Source organism: Pimephales promelas, chromosome 16 (assembly GCF_988280905.1).
Source record: "Pimephales promelas chromosome 16, fPimPro1.hap1.1, whole genome shotgun sequence".
Classification (NCBI taxonomy): Eukaryota; Metazoa; Chordata; class Actinopteri; order Cypriniformes; family Leuciscidae; genus Pimephales; species Pimephales promelas.
The window spans coordinates 19,651,269-19,670,643 of NC_142784.1; the positions used below are offsets into that span (position 1 = coordinate 19,651,269).

Genomic DNA, 19,375 nt, shown 5'->3' on the forward strand with positions numbered 1-19,375 from the left:
TAATTATGCAGTGGGGGTGCATTTACTTGCTTTATTCATGAAGCCGCCAAATTTGAACGAGCAGAAAACAATAGAGATGTGTGCCCATTGAGTTTGAGAGGTGAAAAGGTCACAAGCTTCATTAGTCACCAAGAACGAGGATTTAAAGGGACAGTTCATCCCAAAATGTACTCCCCATAATCTTGTAGTTGCAAATCCATATGGACACAACAGAAGTCATTTTGAAGTAGCCTGTATGAACTTTTTGTCCATAAAATCAGTGATGTCCAAAACAACATTGGCTTATTTTTTATTTTATTTTTTATAATATCTTTGTTTGTGTTTCACAGAAGAGTGAATAAATGAAGACAGATAAGCTCAATGATAAGATAAGCATATTGGCTAATACAATTATTTTAAGACTATGCCCTTTGAACTTGCAATTACATGGCCTATTAATATTCACCTGTGTTCAGATGTTTGCTGTTTTTCTGCAGCCTACAAACAGAAAGGAAGACATAATTATGTTCTCATAAATTAACTCCATTCTTCCAATGAATCGTTCATTGTTATTGTAATAATGTAATGCCGTCATCCAGATGCAGGTCTTCTAATAGAATGTCTCCCTCTTCTGGTTGTTCCGTGAACCGTTTAACACATTCAACGTCACCCTTTGATCTCGGGCTGTGTGAATATCTTCCTTTCGTTGCAGTACTGTAAACCTCAAAGCGTGTCAAATGAGTGTGCTAATATAAAATGTCTTCTTTGGATGGGGTTTCAAAGGACACCAGAAGCTTTGCTCGCATTTGCTAGATCACGAGTCAAAGCACACTGAAATTAGGTCACCACTGTTACAACCGTGGTTTCAACCAGCAAAGAAACGCGCGGAAAAGCAGCATTCAAATGCCTGATATTATCTTCGTAGCCCTCACCCCCACCCCAAAAAAGAAAGAAAGAAAGAAAGAAAGAAAGAAAGAAAGAAAGAAAGAAAGAAAGAAAGAAAGAAAGAAAGAAAGAAAGGCTAAGTTGTCTGAATCTTGTCTATCTCTCAAGGCTAGCCTACTCTGTAAAATCTACAACAGCACAACAGTCTTCCCTGGAGAAAGATGATTAAGCGACTCTTGAAACTTATTTCTCTCCAGAGAATTAGGCTACCGTATATTTTGGTTTATATTATGCTACTTAATGTAAAAATTCACTGTATTTTTTCTCTCTCACACATTTTCAGGGGACATTTTCTAGCACCCCAATTTGTTAACCGCTGCTTTCGATTATCTTAAAGGGATAGTCACCCAAAATGTAAAATTCTGTCATCAATAGGTCTGTACTCACTCACTCTCATCTCGTTTCAAACATTTTCGTTCAACTTCGAAACATAAATGAAGATGTAGGCAAATATCTGTCCCTCCATTGAAAGTATTTATTTGAAAATCTATAGTTCAAAACATTCATGAGTTTTGGGTGAACAGACTTTCAATAGAGGGACAGAAAAAATATCCCTGATTTAATTAAAAGTTGCCTATTTTCAATTATTTTCCAATGGTGAACGAACGTCATGGGTTTTGAAACGACACAAGAATAAATGATGGCAGAATTTGGTAACACTTTATTTAAAGGTGACATAGTTACACACTACATAAACAGTAAATTGTGCATAATAACAAACAATTAAACCTAACCCAAACCGCAACTCTATAGTAAGCATGTATAATTAATATTACTCAGTACCTATTTGAGTAAGTATAACTATGTAACCTTAAAATGAAGAGTATTTTGTATGAAAAACCCAAAATTTTAATTTTTGAATTTCATCTTTTTTTGTGTGTCACTGGTTTTATACTGCATATTACTATTGCTATTGCAATTAAAAGACATAATTACATTTATAACTATGGTTTACTAAATATTTCTCAGGAACCTCTGTGCTACTCCTCTGGTTTCAGTCAACTGATAAATACCTTTCCTTGGCACAAATGTACTCGGTGACATTTGATCTGCTTTTACAGTATATCTGGTGTAGAGTTGAATTTGAAAAGCTGACCTTGAGATGCTTGTATGACACACAGTTCATAATTCTAATTGCTTTGTGACGGGGCAACAAATCAAGTTGGCCTGAGGCAGCAGACACTCTTACCTATACGAGTTGAGATACGAGTTGCTTTTCCAGCCATCTGGAACAGTCAAGGAGAAGCTTGGCCTTTAATGCAGCAGTTCAGCAGAGGAATAAAAGGATCCAATGAATGTAAATAAATGTGCACTTTAAACGTTTCAATTGGATGGTGGGATGTCATTTTTATAAATAAACAGAGCAACATTGTCCACATGCAGTTTATGCAAAAGACACCATCAGGGCCCATTTCTTCAGTAAATGACTGAGCTAATCAATAGAGAACTGTTGTTGTGGCTGAATATTCTTTACAACAGTGTCTTACCTTTGACTCAATGGAGAAAAGCAAGAGAGTAACCTTCGAAATCGCTCTTGTTTGTCTATGCTTTGGATTGATTGCTTTAGATTAGAATATTCAAACTTGCCTTTGTGTTTTTGGGATCTAACTCACTGGAGCTTGAATTCCATCACCAGATCAGTTTGATTTGGAGTTCATGCATTTGTTAATTGCCTATTGGCCCAAATCATATCAATGCTTGTCAGTGGCATTGTGCAAATCCTGGCTGTACAGATGGATGCTTACAACCACACTGATGTTCTCTAGAAACGCATCGCAGAACTGAATATGGGTCAACCACATGATTCAGCTGAATGCTCTGAATCCGAATGTTGCCTTTATCATGCAAATGAGGTTTGTTTAGTGTGAGTCGTACTTGTATGACTGTTCTGACTGAAGTGGAAGATACTGACTGATTAAACACATATGCCTATGCTCTTTTATCTTGCTACTGAGAAAGTAATTGAAGTTGTTGTTAATGAAAGTCCCACATGTATCAAAGAGCTTACAAGATTCAATGGAAGGGCCAACCTTTCATTCCTAAAGATCTCACTCATTCACAGATTATTGAAACAAAATCCCTGTAACTGATCATCAGGGCATCGATAATAAGTTTGTGTTTAATAGGCCTACATAAAAAATAAAAAAAAAATGCAATGAAGGGCATGCAGTATTCTGTATTTTTTGTATGTGCTTGGTGGGCCTTGTAGATTATCAAATGATCCATGATCTCTTTGGCAAAGAGACAAAACCAATATCCGCTCAGTGGGATTTTTATTCTTTGTAAATCCAAGTAGCTTAAAAATAATCGAATATTAATGATGTAAGCTGAGTTATATTGTGAGAATCTGCTGGTTTGTAAAATGCACACTCGCTTAGACATTACTTGTGACATCCATAAGCTATAGCTGCTGCTTGTGCTTTAAAATAACCATGATCATTTAATCTTGAGTTAACCCTGATATATTGGCATGCAACGCATATGTAACGCTGAAGGCTTTTGAATAATTCCTCTATCCACAGACAGACATTGGCCTTGTTTAGTAATAATATGATAATGCAGTCCCTGTTTTTTATTCTGTTCAATTGATTATATTTAAATTATGCATTTATTATTGCTTGCAGCAGATTCAATGTTATCTTTCTAGGTATCATACTAAAATGGGACTTTAAAAAAGGAGCTATTATTATTTATATATATATATATATATATATATATATATATATATATATATATATATATATATATATATATATATATATATATATATATTCTGTAGGGCTGTTAAAATTGTAGCTTTATTAAAGTTTCTAAATAAGACCACAAGATGGCGACACAATTTCAAAACACGAGTGTCTCTTTGAACGTGTCAAGTTATTTCTTTCTGATAAACTGAATACAATATAAACCTTATCCAATATAATAACATGATTATATCCCATAGCCCAAATTAAATACAATTAAAATTAAAATTAAAATAATTCATGCATAGGAATATTTCAAATGAGACATTTTTATTATTGTATTTTGTACACATAAAAAACATTAAATAGTTATAACTTATTATTTTGTTATTACTTAAGTTAGTTATTAGCCTACTTCGACCCAAGATCACTGCGATAAGAATGTTCGGTACGTCATGTGATCTGCTAAATTCAAATGTGCTTTCGCGCGTTGGCTGTTTAAACAAAACACATATTTGACAATCAGAATATCACATTTTTTCATGTTATAGTTAGCAAGTTCGAGAATATTTTAATAAAAAAGGAAAAAACAAATAAAAGCAGTGGCAATGACATAAAAGGGAATGACGCGTCGCCATGGAAACAATAAAAGTGATAAGTTCTAAATAACGATCGCCTTGAAAAAGTCACGCTGGGGAATCAAAACCAGTATCTTTTAGTATCGAAGTGTGATCAATAAACATTAATAGGAATCATTACAGGTGTAGGTCTATTACAAGTGTCAGGTTAAAAGGGTTTAATGATCTTCAAAGTGGATCTTCAAAGTGTAGGCCTAATTTCCTTTGACTTCCACCTATACAAAGAGGTGTTGATGGACCGATATAAATACATTAATACCTCAGTTAAAAAGATACAGGGGGTACAAATAGGCCTACAACTCTCCAGCTCCATATCATTATTAAAGGAGAGCTAGAGGAGAGAGTGCATCACACCAGCTTCTCTGGACCCCTACTTGAACATGGCAACTCAGAAATTTTCTAACTTCTCTATTGATTACATCTTGGGAGATGCCAGCAAACAAACAGCTGAATCACCTGGATTGGATCATCCAGCATCTTCTCAAGATTTCCCAGGGCACTTGACGACACTTGACCTGCTCACCCAGGATGGACCTAGAGGTCATTGTGACCATGCAGCACTGATGATGAACTTTCCATCATCATCATCATCATCATCATCATGGGCAGGAATGTACAGCTGCTGTGTTCCAGTCTCATATTATCAACCAGCTTTTAATTCAAATTACTATGCAGGTCAACAGTGGCCTTGCCCTTTTGCCGGATCAGGTATGCCTTTTTAACTTTATTTTTAAATTAATTTAATTTATTTTGGTAGGCTATTGTTTTTAACTGAATTTGTAATCGCCTTCAGGTTGTGAAACAGTTGAGAATCACTGCCACCCAACTGTAGCTCAGAAACAGCGCTATCGAATCCGAACGGTCTTCACCGACAGCCAGACGGAGCAGCTCGAGCGACTCTTCGCGCTCACCGACTACCCGACCGCTGAAACCCGGGCGGACTTAGCCAAGAACACCGGCCTCAGCGAGGAAACTGTCCGGGTAAGATAACGCTCTTTAGTTGGAACAATATTTCGTATTATCTGCTAACATTTCCATATAAATATATACAATGACTATAATCCAGTTATTTATTTTTAGGTGTGGTTCAAAAATCGACGTGCACGCAGAAAGCGACAAACAACCTGCCCTGACAAAAACGCGAGGCGCGCTCCCGATGATCATCAGGAATCAGATTAATTCATGATTGAAACGTCAACATAAACGGCTCGATTACTTTTTAACGTTGTTTTTAAAATTACATTTACAGATGTTTACAATTTTAAATAAACATTTTCTCAGTGAAATAAACTTGAGTTTGGCTTATTTGGATAGATAGATAGATAGATAGATAGATAGATAGATAGATAGATAGATAGATAGATAGATAGATAGATAGATAGATAGATAGATAGATAGATAGATAGATAGATAGATAGATAGATTAAACTTACATTAAAATTGACTTAAACGTTTAACTTAATGAAAATGCTTTGAGTTAAAGCAATGTAAAAACATATGTTGTCATAACTTATCTTTTTTTTTTTTACCATAATAGACATGTTTTAGAGTGAAAGATGCTGGATGAATAGAAACAGATAGATGATAATGTAATCAACCAAACCAACACAGTCAAACTAAGTATAAAACACTAATGTTTATTATCCATTTGTCCATAGTCAGGATAGTTTCACTTTAAGTAATTAATGAGCTTTTTCATGCTGATATACTGTAGGAAAAAGAAACCTGCAAATGTATACACAGCATGCAGTACAGTTATGTTGTCCATCAAATCCAAAACTGAGTTCATGAATAAGATCCACGTTAGTCTGATTTACAGAGTATATTTAACATGAAAACAAAGCACAGGACGTTAAAAAAGTACCTTGTGAAATTATTAAAATATATATTTTCTCAGACCAATAAATGTTTACAAATGAACTATTACCAATTACACAAACTGGATAGAAAATGACAGAAGGCTTTGCTGACAGTGCTAGATGTCACTCTGAAACTCTTGAAAGCGTGGAGGGTGAGCCAGTCAGTGCGAGTTACTTACATATGAAATTTCACTTTACAGTCATACTTTTACTCTCCTTTTGGCATCAAAAACAGAATGTGATTTGTCCTGAAATCAAGGTAAATAACAGTGTTATATTGATGCGTTGTACAACTTTAAGTCACCAAAAAGCAATATACTGTACTCCATAAGTCACAAAATGATAATGCACAATTTCAGTTTTTTTTTTTTTTTTGTGAGCTGACCTTTGCACTTCACCAGAAGATGCACTATTCTACTCACTACAGTGTCATTGCTAAACCTACCACACAAATTCAAGAATTCTTCAATGAAATAATGGCATGGCGGCAGAAGAAATCAAAAGCTGTCTAGATCTGCTCAAGCAGGACATTTTCAATTTTGCAAGTTGCTCTTTTTTGTAAACCAGTGCAGTTGACCAGGTGTTCACAAGAAGGTAAGTGCACAAGTCAAGTCGTTGTTTTTTTATTCTCTCCTTGACAAAATCTGCCCGCTCTAGGATCACTGTGGTGATACTGTTGGTTGATCCCAGGTCATCTATAATTACGGACAGACACTTTCACTCATGCTGTGCTACCGCAGGGTGGTCATAAAGATTTCCATATTCATATAGCATGTTGACACAAGAGTAAATATTGCTGTTATTACTCACACACTTGAATACGATATCATAAGCACGTACTGTTTTCATGATCAGGATTTTAAAGAACGGCATTTACAAAACTAATCCAAGTGAAAACTGATGGAGGGAGAGTGAGAAGGGATAGGTAGTCTGTTCTAGCATCTCTTGACTTTAGACGATAGATGAGGATTGATTTTTAATTTTTTGTTAAAAATAAATTGTACAATGAGCGAATTTTTCTTCACTTTAAACTATACTACTACTATTTTGATTTAAATATTTTTTTGGCGAAAGAAACACGATTGTGATTTTGTATGGTTATTTCGGTTTACAAAATAAGCAAATGCTTTAATTTTCACCTGGTTTTTTATGAAAGGTCAAGAATAAACATGCCTCCTTTTAAGAATTGCATTATTGAAGTGTGATTCTTAACAGTATATTTTGGAGTGAAAGATACAGTCATTTCGCTTTTGCTATATCATGGAGCTTGCGCTTTGGTTTTATGGTAGATTTTAATTGAATGAAAAGTTATTAACTGATATCTAAAGCAGGCCTCTCACCTCATTTCAGAGCAGTTAATGACCTGAAAACGTGCCCATGCCTGCTTATTTCATGCAAGATATTCTATATTTGAATCTACACACTTACAGTTTCACTGTAGATGAAGAAAACATTGGGCTCAGATGACAAAACCCAGTTCTTTTTCACATTGGCAGCATGAATATTTTCAGACTACAGACTGCATAAATTGTGACGAGCATAAGATCATTTGATGTTTTTTTTAGATGTTTGCTAATGTCACCTACTAGTTCATTTAAAGGCATTTGAAACTTAGAAACCAAAGTTTATATATAATAAAATACTGAAAAGTGAGACAGTAAAGGTGCATAATACAGCAGCATGTTTCCAAAAAAAACAAAAGAGCACCTTTACAAATTAAAACAGATGTACAAGCCTACTTTTGTGTATAATGACTGTATTAGCAAGCTTGAATACTGCCAATTATCTACCAACAGTGGTTTAGCAAAAAAAAAAGAGAGAGATATGCATGGCTTTTAGATGGGATGATTTTCCCTTATTTTGATTTCATAAAAGATTGTTCGTCTATACTTCAATCATCGGAATGCAGGACGTTTGTTACTTGACAAGGCACTATTTTTTTGCTATTGAATTGCTGTCAAAGGGGTGGGACAGCAGTCTGGGTATTTCACAGAGTGAAGCACATATGAATAATGGAAGTACATAGAATGGGTGAGATTTTATCTTGAGGAGGAACAGAAAGAGGAAGGGGGATAGAATTAAAGATGTAAGCTGTGGATTTAGGACTGCATCTCTGCACGGAGCATCCAGGGAAACCAGCAACAGAACAGCAACCTGCTACAATAGAAACAAATCTTGAAAGTAAAGTGCTGTTTAATCTTCTAACACAGCATACATTATAGATTCACAGCTGGGGCCAAAACAGATATGTCACTTGTGGGACACAAGCATACCTGGATATGGAACTTTCCGATGTTATGTCTTTCGGAGATCGCACCGCATTAAAATTCCGCTTCGGCTGGGACACTGTGGAGAAGAGGAGGTTGAAACATTACAAACATGTACCTGAGACTGCCATGTGGGAATGTTGTCCATTCATATAAATATTGTATGATGCATATTGCATAATAAGAATGATCTGTTTCTGTTCTTTAATGCATGCAATCAGGCAGCTGAACTAGAGGGGAAAACTTCTTATTGCTATTACACATTATGGACGTTAAGGGGCGCTGTATGCCAAATTGACAAGATAAATGCAAAATGGAGGACTAAATGTTAGCTTGTTTTGTTTATTCATATAAATACATACACTCTGATTGCGAAAAAGATTGCTTTAAAAACAGGGAAAAACATATTTTCCAAATTGATAAACATGCTCCTTATTGCTATACTTACTAGTCACCTGGTGGACTTTCTTCACTTGTGTCCCATCCGCCTGGGGATCTCTGGGCCCTGCAATTCTGCAAGATTTACAATAAAACATTTTTTTTTTTTTTAAATTAAAACATACTGCTGGTGATTTTTGGTGACTTAATCTAAGCAACTTAAACATATGGATGTTTAAATTGACATTTTACTAAGTGTCCTTGTTTTTCACCTTACACAATACACCTTATCATCTTACACCAGATGGTTTAGGTAGTATTTTAGCACATTTACTTAGGCCCAACCCCTTACATTGTTCAGGTACTCTATCATTACCTTTCATTTGTAGTGAAACCTTCCTGCAAATGCTTTTGCTATCCAGGAATAAAATCCAAGTGGAAGGCAATGGTCCGTTCATATTCTTTAACCAAAACAGCAGAACATATAACTGTAAAAGTCCAGTTACACGACTTTTACAGTTATATGTTCTGCTGTTTTGGCAAAAGAATATGAACAGACCATTGCCTTCCACTTGCCTTTTAAATAAAGCCAAATTTGGACAGGAATAGATTCCTAAACAACGTTCGAGTTACAATTCTTATCACTGGACGTCTTTGATTTCATCGTGTAGGCTACTGATTAAATTCACATACAGACGCCATTAGATTTCTTTGAGAACCATTGAGTTTGCTGTAAAACAGTAGGTAACTTGGCTGATTCGGACAGGATTAAAATTGCAAATAAAGTCTGTGAAACACAAATTTCTCCCCGAAAAACTAGTCTCGTCCGAATAGGGCTTAAGTTGAAGATTTTACCTCTGAACACGTGAAGGTGGTGCAAAAACTCCATATTTGGGCAAACAGTGGAAGTAACGCACTCCAAATACGCTGCCATCATGCTTTCCAGTGGGATGCTCCAACTCCACACCAAACCAATATCCTGATCACAAGAATGCACACACAAAATACTAAATTCTCACGGCACAATATGGTAATTGTACGACTCATTTCATATTAGTTATTATGGAAACACAAATTGACATACCAGGGGCAAAGTCTGTCTTTCCAAAAAAGCGGACAATCCCTTGTTTTTGGCCTGCCACCAGCACCTGATCCCCAACCTCAACCTTGACTCCATCAGGATCCAAACTGACCCCGGACACAGACTTCTTTCTTGGAGCTGGTGGAGAAGCAAATCAAATGTAATTCAGTTTGGCAATAGCCTACAGAATCATATCACACATATAAATTAGATATAAATAGTATTATTATGATTGTTTTAGTGGTCTTGGTAACTATTTATCACAGTGAGTTTATATCTATACTGTATATTTTTCTCTCTCCACAACATTCCCAAAATGTTTTATTAATAATAATGATTACTATTAAATCACACTAAATTAACCAATTACTTAAACTTATCACTGTACCTGTATACACACTACTATATCTTTACATCTATTTATGTTTGTTGTTGTTGTTAGGTTTTTATGTGTATAAATGTGTGTCAATGGTCTCTATGTATAAGCTGCTATGTCTTGTTAATAAACAATCTAGAATTATCACTCACTCTTCACACGATCTTTCTCTTTTTTCTCTTTCTTGATTTTGCCAGTGACGCGAGACAAATCCATGCGAGGGGTTTTTGGGGTGGAGGTGACCGAAGAGGGGGTCTGCTCAAGAGCTTTGCTGATTTTTGACACAGGGGCAAAGATGCCTGAAAAATAGAAATTAAACAGATTATTTCATCTGAATACTCAGTCTGGAGTCAATTTAAGCGTGCTGTTGTCATTACAAATGACTTTTATACTACAGAAACGAAGAGAACACACCTTGTTTTGGGGAGCAGATAAAATAGCGGATTCCACCCACACTCCCATCATTCTTGCCCTCCGTCTCGTCAAGCTCAATACCAACCCATTGCCCGCTAGCAAACTCAGTGGTGCCACAGAAACGGAGGGTGCCAGTCTGCAGGAGAGAGGTGTTATGTCTTACATATCCTATTTACTCTAAGGACCTTCAGACCACATTCACATCCATTGTTCAAATCTTTAATACACCCACCTTTGTGTCGTCCAGCACTACACGGTCCCCTAGTTTGAGGCCCAGGGAGGAGAGCATGAGGTTACCAGGGATGTTGTCATAGTTGGGCAGGGTGGCACGGGGTAGGTTACAGCTGAGAGGCACAGCGTCCAGCAGCAACTGTTTCAGCTCTTTAGCCACCATGGCGGCTTCAGCCTTATCCAGACTCATGTCCATGGGGTCAGGGACAACCTCAGCTGGCTCTTGACCCTTATCATTCTACAACACGCAGAGAGATTATATTTGTCAGTCATAGTCTAACCAGACCAACGTTTATCTTCTTATTTTTTTTATTTTTATATTATTTATTTATTGTATTATTTTCAGTTTTACAGAAAAATAAACAGTACAATCACAGAACAGGACCAAAGACAACTAATAACAGTAAGCAACACTAAGCACAGGCAAGGGAGGTCAAAACAGGATAAGCACAGGCAGATTGCCCAATGTGAAAACAGATTGCCCAATGTGAAATTATGGACAAGGTGAAATTGAACAAATGGACCAAATGAGATACCAGTATTTATTTAAATTACATTTAAATAATTAAATAATAATAAAAGATACCGCATATAGGCAAAGCTGGAATGGAAACACTGGTGGAATTTTAGGAGAGTGACAATTAAAAGAAAACAATTAGATTTTTAAATATTGTCATCATTATCTCTGACTTTGACTAATAGTCAAGAAGCCCCCAAGCTATCAAATCCACTTATATTTACAGAGATATTACTTAGGAAAAATAAGGAAATAAATTAGGAAATAATAGTAAAAACCTATAAAGTTTTACTCAAACAAACAATATTTATAATTTTGAGATTACAGATATGGCCTGCTGAGCCATATCATTTAAGTTTTTAATAACGTTTGTGTAAATATTGCTTTACAACTTTCTATTAATCAAAGAAAGTATTTCACAATATAAACATTTTTTACTGTATTTTTAATCAAATAAATGCAGCCTTGGTGAGCACAAGATTTGAAAATAGTAGGTAATATATATATATAAGGTAATATATAGTAATATATAGTAGGTAATAGCATAGTAATATATATATATATATATTAACTATATTAACTATACTTGTTTATATATATATGTATGTACATTTGGGTCCATACTAACATTCTTTGGCTACTAATGTATTCTGAAATACAGACCAATCAAACATTGATTCAAAATGAGAGTGGAATAATAACACAGCCAATTAGACTGATTAGCTCAAGCAAAGTACAGTAAGTTTAAATCATCATGCTCACTCTGACAGTAGGGTTGGCTCCGTGCTCGAGCAGACACTTGACAGCACCCAGGCAGAGGTTGGAGGCGGCGATGTGCAGGGCTGTGCCATGATAAAAGTCACTGCAGGTGGAGTTGAGCACTGTGTAGAGAAACAGATATCCCAATTTTAGTGGAAAATGTAATGAACTGCCTAATGCACATCATTAGCCACTTCATCATTTGCTGAAACATTTTGCATTTTCTGCCTCAGTGTGTGTGAGAATGTAGTTAGATTGTCTCTAAAGCATCTGTCTACTCTGTAAAGTTTAGATGCCGTCATGAATACAAACACTGGAAGTCACCTTTAGGCTTGCAGGATTTGAGCAAAACACGAATCAGTTCTGGCACATCGAAGTAAGCTGCATAATGGAGGGCGTTCATGTTGGTCCAGCGACTGCGCAGACTCACATCAGCTCCCAGGGCAATCAGCTGATTGGACAGCCGCAACGCTGCCTCGGGATCACCTGAGAGGAAAACACTTTGTTACTATAGGAGGAATGGTACATTCTGCAGGCTATATATGCTTTTATAATGTTGGCAAGTGTAAAATGCACAGCAATGTAAGAGCTTTTAAAGGATTAAGAACTAGAGAAGTCCTCAAACTTTAATTATCAAAAAAAATTTGTGGAATGTAAGGCAAGTCAGGGCAAAGTCCTCCAACCGTCAACTCCAATGCCACTTACCTACTCCGTGAGCCCCTGCTTTGCAGCAGTAGTGGAGAAGAGTCATATCCGTCAGGCCGTCACGGTCATTGACATGGCAACCTCGCTTTAAAATCTGAAAGTGATAGTGACAATGTGAAATACTGTACATCAAGTGATGATCAGCACATGTTGGACTTCCATGCATCTGGAATCCAATTAATAAATAATGCGGCAAATAATGTTCGCGCGGAAATTCTGGTCCTGAGTAGATGAAGTTTTTCAAAAGCAACTGGCCACTCTCAAAGCTGGACAAGAGCCATATTAGTGAGATGCACTCTAATGATGAAAAATTATACCATTAAATATTGATTACAAGTGATAGAAGAAAGGCTTTTTTGCTGAGTCATCCACAACATCACAACTGTACTTTCAAGATGGAGGGCAACATGGCGACCGACATTAGAACCCCTTACCCGCATGTATTTTCAATGGCATATTATACTCTCACAAGAATACATTATTACTTGAACGAAGTAAATATACATTAATGAGCACATATATTTTTGAAAGAACTAAGTGTTTTTAGCTAAGAATAAACTAAAAGAGTTACACAGTGTAGCTAAAAGCAGACGGTCTGTTCTTTCTTTCAATATTTTGCATGTTAAGTTATTCATGCAACTAAATATTGTGGGGGCCATGAAAATTTTGTGAAAATGATCAAAAATGCTGTCAAAAAAAAAAGAAAGTTGGTAGGGAAAGAGTTAATGATTTAGATTTCCCCGCTGAAAAATACACCTTAAACCAGCCTATGTTGTTTTTTGCTGGTCTTTTCTATCCCCCAGACTAGTCAGGTTGATCTGGTTTAAGCAAGTCTTGTCACAAGGGTTGTAAAACCTTATAACCTTATGAAACTTCTTACATTGATTACTCATTATCACAAGTCAGACTCACAAGGTCAGATACTGGTGGGCACTGGGCAGTGAGAGTTCTTCTTCAGCTAGATCTGACAGGTGGAGCTGATTTAGGACAGAACTCAATGGAGAGATCAGTCAAATGTAGGCAGCTTATTAGCACTGCCATCAATCTCTGCAGCTCTACCACCTCTAGGGACACCACTATACAATACATCAAGGCACCCACTTCTCTATCACCCATACATCTTTATCTTAGCCTAGATTTTGTTTGTGTGTCTGTGCTATACATCTAGGAACTGAGATAAAACACTGAAAGTCCCCCAAATTCCTGTGCCTCAAACAGTCCTGCATGGAGCAAGAAACACCAAAGTCATTGATTTGATTCCCAGAGAATGCATGAACTAACTAAACGTGTAATGTAAAATGAACATTATGTCCCTTTCTCGGTACAACGTGTAAAATGAAAACTAAACTGGGGAAGATTTTCAATATTAGTTCATCTAATGACATTTATTTACCTGGGTAGGGTTGCACCAGTAAGTTCTTTCTTAAATTGTAACGTAAAGTCCACACTAAAGGCTTAGTAACTACTAGCTAGTTTGCAACTGACTCTTTACTTTATTCCGTTGCTCCATTTGTTCGTAAGGTAGAACGTAGACACGTTTGTTCGTAAACACGTTTAGCCTCGACGAACCTATAGCAGCCTTCAAATGCGTGAGCAGAAGTTGTGTGGAAATGCCGTGAATTCCAGTTTATCCTTCATTCTAACTTCTTTTGCCTCGCGTTACTAACGGTAAAAATAAGTTTCCATTCAATACGATACTTGAATGAAAACTTCTCTCTCTTAAAATGTAAGCGAGTGTAAATGTCAGCATTGTCATATATGTGTAAAGAATTGAAGTCTGTCAGGTAAAAGAAGAGCTTATTGATGCAGTTCATCTATCTGATATTTTATTCCAACCATTACTCCTGATCGGAGGCTGCCGTAAATATTTAGTTGGAACGTAGAGTTACGTTTAAACTAAGTTTAATGGTGCAACGGAAAAAATATTTAGTAGTGCGTAAGTTGTAACTTAGTGCCCATTTACCAACTTACGCACGATTGGTGCAACCGGCCCCTGTACTGCAAGCAAATAATTTGGACAAAAGTTAATATAAACCTGGCAAAATTATTTGCACATCATTCCTGTCTTTACCCTCTGTACACAAGCCTGTTAATTATTAACGTGAAAGATTAAAAAGAAAGATGAGAAACTCTCAAAAAAGGTAAAGAGGACAAAAGTTTTCAACAAGTTCGAACACAACCCATGGATTAGAAACCATACTCTATCCTCAAAATCAGAAAGACTAAAAAGCTGAATAGAAACTCAATACACCTCTCTATTCTTGTAGACATGGCATTTATTTACGGTTCACTGTCTTCATTCATTCCGTATAAAACAAATGCTAGGTTTAAGTAGGTTTTGTTAGTTGCCCATATTCTTTAGCAGGTTTTTTGTCTAGCCAGCTGGCAATTCCAAAGAAATACGTGAAGCTTTATTAGACTGTCTCTCACCTCATTGCCAATGATGTCAATCTTGTGTTGAACTTGTGGAACCCATTGGCGGATAATGGCAAACAGTTCGGGGATTGTGGTCCGAGAGTCTGTCAGAATCTCCATGCAGGCTGGATCATTCGGATCAAAGAAGGTAAACGCTGGAATACAGGCAAATAAAATGCAGGATATAACTACATTACCACTACATTGTGCTGTGAAATTTGTAAAAAAAATTAATCTTCAGGAAATTAGATTTCTTCTTGTTTGGGTAGAATTGACTTAGTTTTGAAACCCACCATAGTCTTTGGGCAGTGGAGCCTGTGCAGATGGATGCACTATGGGTTTCTTGTGGGGTTCATGAACAGGGCTGATGAACTCAGACCCAGGCTGGGCCTCTTCCACATCAGAAGTTTCCTCTTTCGTCATTCTGCTTAGGTGATTGGGCCTGCACATACATTCATACACACATCACACTCTCGGTATTCTTTTTGTTTGATCCCTGCTCAATAACAAAAGGACAAGTTATTTTAGATGTATAATCATAATCCTCTAGGCTACTCCACAGATATTCCTCTCTGCAAGGCTCTAAGTTTAGTATGGAGGCTGGTGGAGAGGACGAGTGACTCACTGCTTCCAGCAATGTCTGCTGGAACAGAGGAGCGTTCGGCTGCGCCATCTTACAGGAGATCCATGCTGAATATAACTCACTGCAATGTCTCAGATACCCGTAACTGTATTCTGCTCATTCAGCCATCAAATTAACATTCAGGAAATTATTCAGACAATTCGAGCCAAGGCTACAGTATGTGCACTTAAGAATCACCACTGTGAACCTGCATTTATAAAACTAATTTGGAAGTTACACAGAATATTTGCAAAGATGTTGAGAAGCTGCAACATGATATACAATTTTTCAATTGCAACTAATATATTTTATAATTTTGACCATCTAAATTTGATATACATGCAATTTACATGACCATGGGGTATATTGAAACTATATAATGTACATGTAATTTAGAGTAAAACATCTGTACAACATCTGTTGTCATAGTAATCAAAATACTTATTAATGGGGTATACTCAAAAGCCTTTGATTTAACATTGCAGAACACAATGTGAAATCAAAGGCTTTTGAAGGATGTATAAAGGATGTATGTTCGATAATTAATTCATCAGACTTTTTTGTTACTTTTCAGCTTGTGACCTCCCTTAATGCCAATTTCACAAAATGTCTGGATACTCAGTACACTCATCTAAAGGATTATTAAGAACACCTGTTCAATTTCTCATTAATGCAATTATCTAATCAACCGATCGCATGGCAGTTGCTTCAATTAATTTAGGGGTGTGGTCCTGGTCAAGACAATGTCCTGAACTCCAAACTGAATGTCAGAATGGGAAAGAAAGGTGATTTAATCAATTTTGAGCGTGGCATGGTTGCTGGTGCCAGACGGGTGAGTGTTTCACAATCTGTTCAGTTACTGGGATTTTCACGCACTACCATTTCTATGGTTTACAAAAAATGCTGGGAAAAGGGAAATACATCTAGTATGCGGCAGTCCTGTGGGCAAAAATGCCTTGTTTATGCTAGAGGTCAGAGGAGAATGGGCCGACTGATTCAAGCTGATAGAAGAGCAACTTTGACTGAAATAACCACTCGTTACAACCGAGGTATGCAGCAAAGCATTTGTGACGCCACAACACGCACGACCTTGAGGCGGATGGGCTACAACAGCAGAAGACCCCCACCGGTTACCAATAATCTCCACTACAAATAGGAAAAAGGGGCTACAATTTGCAAGAGCTCACCAAAATTGGACATTTGAAGACTGGAAAAATGTTGCCTGGTGTGATGAGTCTCGATTTCTGTTGACACATTCAGATGGTAGAGTCAGAATTGGCATAAACAGAATGAGAACATGGATCCATCATGCCTTGTTACCACTGTGCAGGCTGGTGGTGGGGGTGTAATGGAGTGGGGGATGTTTTCTTGGCACACTTTAGGCCCCTTAGTGCCAATTGGGCATCGTTTAAATGCCACGGCCTACCTGAGCATTGTTTCTGAGCATGTCCATCCCTTTATGGCCACCATGAACCCATCCTCTGATGGTGCATTATCCTGCTGGAAGTATCCATGTCTCAAAGCTTGAATCATTTTAAATTGTTTTCTTGAACATGACAATGAGCTCACTGTACTAAAATGGCCTGTATTAGTATGATGTTCCTAATAAGCCTTTAGGTGAGTGTATATGATCTACTCTGAACACTATTTTATTAGGGCAATGATCAAAGTGAATATTAGCTTTAGCATCTCTTGCTCTATTAATTAAGTCATTATCTATTTCTATAAAGGTTTTTATTTTGCAGTTGGAATATACAAGCCCACACACATTAGCTGTTTGTGGTAGTGCTTTCAATGTCCTTATTGCATCAGACTGTGGGAGACATTGATGGTGTTAATGCACAACAAAGATGTCAATTAAACAAATAGACTGCATGTGATGTTGTATTGTAATGATAATTGGCACATCAAGATTCAAAAATTTTGAAAATGATATACAAAATAACACCAGAATTTCCAGTTGAATATGACTGCTTGGTTAAGATTCAAAGCCTTGTCATCTAAATAATGGAAAACAGACTATAAAGGTGATAAAATGCAATCTCATAATAATGTGCACGACACATTAACTGTAAATGATGATATTTGTATACAGTTGTTCATTTTACAAAAAATAAATAAATAAATAAGAATAAAGAGCATACTACTCTTTAATTTACTGACATAAGAATAAGAAATATTATTTAAAGCATATCTGAGCAACCAGACTGCTGAATATTTAATTTCACGAAAAAAGGGGCGTATTCAGAAATGGATCGTTCACAAATGGAATTGGCACTGTCTTTAAAACTCTCAATATTATTAATTTAATCGTCGATAAATAAATTAAAATGATCTATAAACTGTATTTAGCGACTAAATGTATACAAGCAGGTGCATTATGTCATTATATTTAGTTATAAAGCATGTCAGTCTTGCTCTGTCAACAAGAAAACATGGACGCTCCATCACGCAGCACATGAAAAACAAGCAGGTTTTTCTTAGGCGGAAAAACACGGACATTTAAATTTGGCGAAAATTCCAAGCGGATACATCGAAATAATATCTGTCTTACCTGACAGCAAGCCTCAAAACCTTGATTTCCTTCCCCCTCTTTTGTCAGTCGTTGTTGTGCTATGGAGGATGGAGATGATGCTGCGCCTTGTCCTTCTCTCTGCCTGCGTCACGGATGTGACTCACGACTGGACCACTCTCCTCTCTGCTGCTCCTCAACCAATCTTGATGATGCTCGTTTGAACTTGCTAGTTGTGACTCCAGCTTTTTTTCCCCGTTACAGATTCCTGCCATTTTAAACACGAACGATCTGGATAGCTACAATAATAACTTTCATGGCTCTGTCCATTTAAATGGAATTCCTCACAGTAATATTAAACCTGGGCGCAATAAATTGCAGATTGTCTTTGGCGCCTACAAACACAGCAAACCGTCAGCTATCTTGAAAATATTTTAAATATACACGTTGATAAATGAGCTAAAGGAACGTTCTAGAAACTTTTGCTTATACGTTCTGAAGAATGAACAAGAATTGCTCCAGTAAATTTAACAGAACGTTCTTTCAAAGTTAACATTTAATATTATTCTCAGGACATAAAACATCATTTATACATCCTTAGTGTTATTTTCCCCTGAAACGTTTTAAATGGTCGATTAAACGTTTAAATAGTCGAAACGTTTAAATGTTTCAGAATTTTCAAAGAACATTTGAAGATCCTGAACTTATATTGCTATGGGGGAAAGATATACAAGCAAGTTCAGGATGATAATGATGTGTTATTATAGGAAAGAAATATGAACATTTGCTACTTTAGTTGCCATCAGAAAATGTCAAATATTAAAAGAGGGGTAAAATGACTGGAAGCTCCCCCTGGATAAATCTTTACAGAATGTAAAAATGAATTTTGATATGATTCCTGTTAATATTTTAAAGGATTATTGTGTCAAAGTGTCATCTTACCCAAGGGGTTAATTTTATCCTTTTATAACTTTTACTTCACAAATCAAAAAA

General features: G+C 36.5%; 2 protein-coding genes across 3 annotated transcripts; one reads left to right on the forward strand and one right to left on the reverse strand.

Annotated features, from left to right (window-relative positions):
- Window positions 1–4,626: 4,626 nt before the first annotated feature.
- On the forward strand, window positions 4,627–5,443 carry dharma. The gene is made up of 3 exons (XM_039662583.2): window positions 4,627–4,954; window positions 5,040–5,227; window positions 5,327–5,443. Exons 1-3 carry the CDS (start codon window positions 4,627–4,629, stop codon window positions 5,423–5,425), a joined length of 615 nt encoding a protein of 204 aa, XP_039518517.2. The 3' UTR covers window positions 5,426–5,443.
- Window positions 5,444–5,863: 420 nt separating this feature from the next.
- Window positions 5,864–18,564, reverse strand: clip3 (CAP-GLY domain containing linker protein 3). 2 transcript variants are annotated; one of them, XM_089121173.1, is made up of 15 exons: window positions 18,425–18,551; window positions 17,058–17,114; window positions 15,542–15,690; window positions 15,264–15,403; window positions 12,834–12,927; window positions 12,453–12,614; window positions 12,132–12,250; window positions 10,854–11,090; window positions 10,622–10,757; window positions 10,360–10,506; window positions 9,835–9,969; window positions 9,606–9,729; window positions 8,821–8,885; window positions 8,379–8,451; window positions 5,864–8,262 (listed from the first exon to the last, which is right to left on the reverse strand). In XM_089121173.1, exons 3-15 carry the CDS (start codon window positions 15,669–15,671, stop codon window positions 8,205–8,207), a joined length of 1,620 nt encoding a protein of 539 aa, XP_088977299.1. In that variant the 5' UTR covers window positions 15,672–15,690; window positions 17,058–17,114; window positions 18,425–18,551; the 3' UTR covers window positions 5,864–8,204. The 2 variants fall into 2 exon arrangements, with proteins under 2 accessions (XP_088977299.1, XP_039518513.2); XM_039662579.2 differs by lacking the exon at window positions 17,058–17,114 and having other exon boundaries at window positions 18,425–18,564.
- Between the last annotated feature and the right edge of the window lie 811 nt (window positions 18,565–19,375).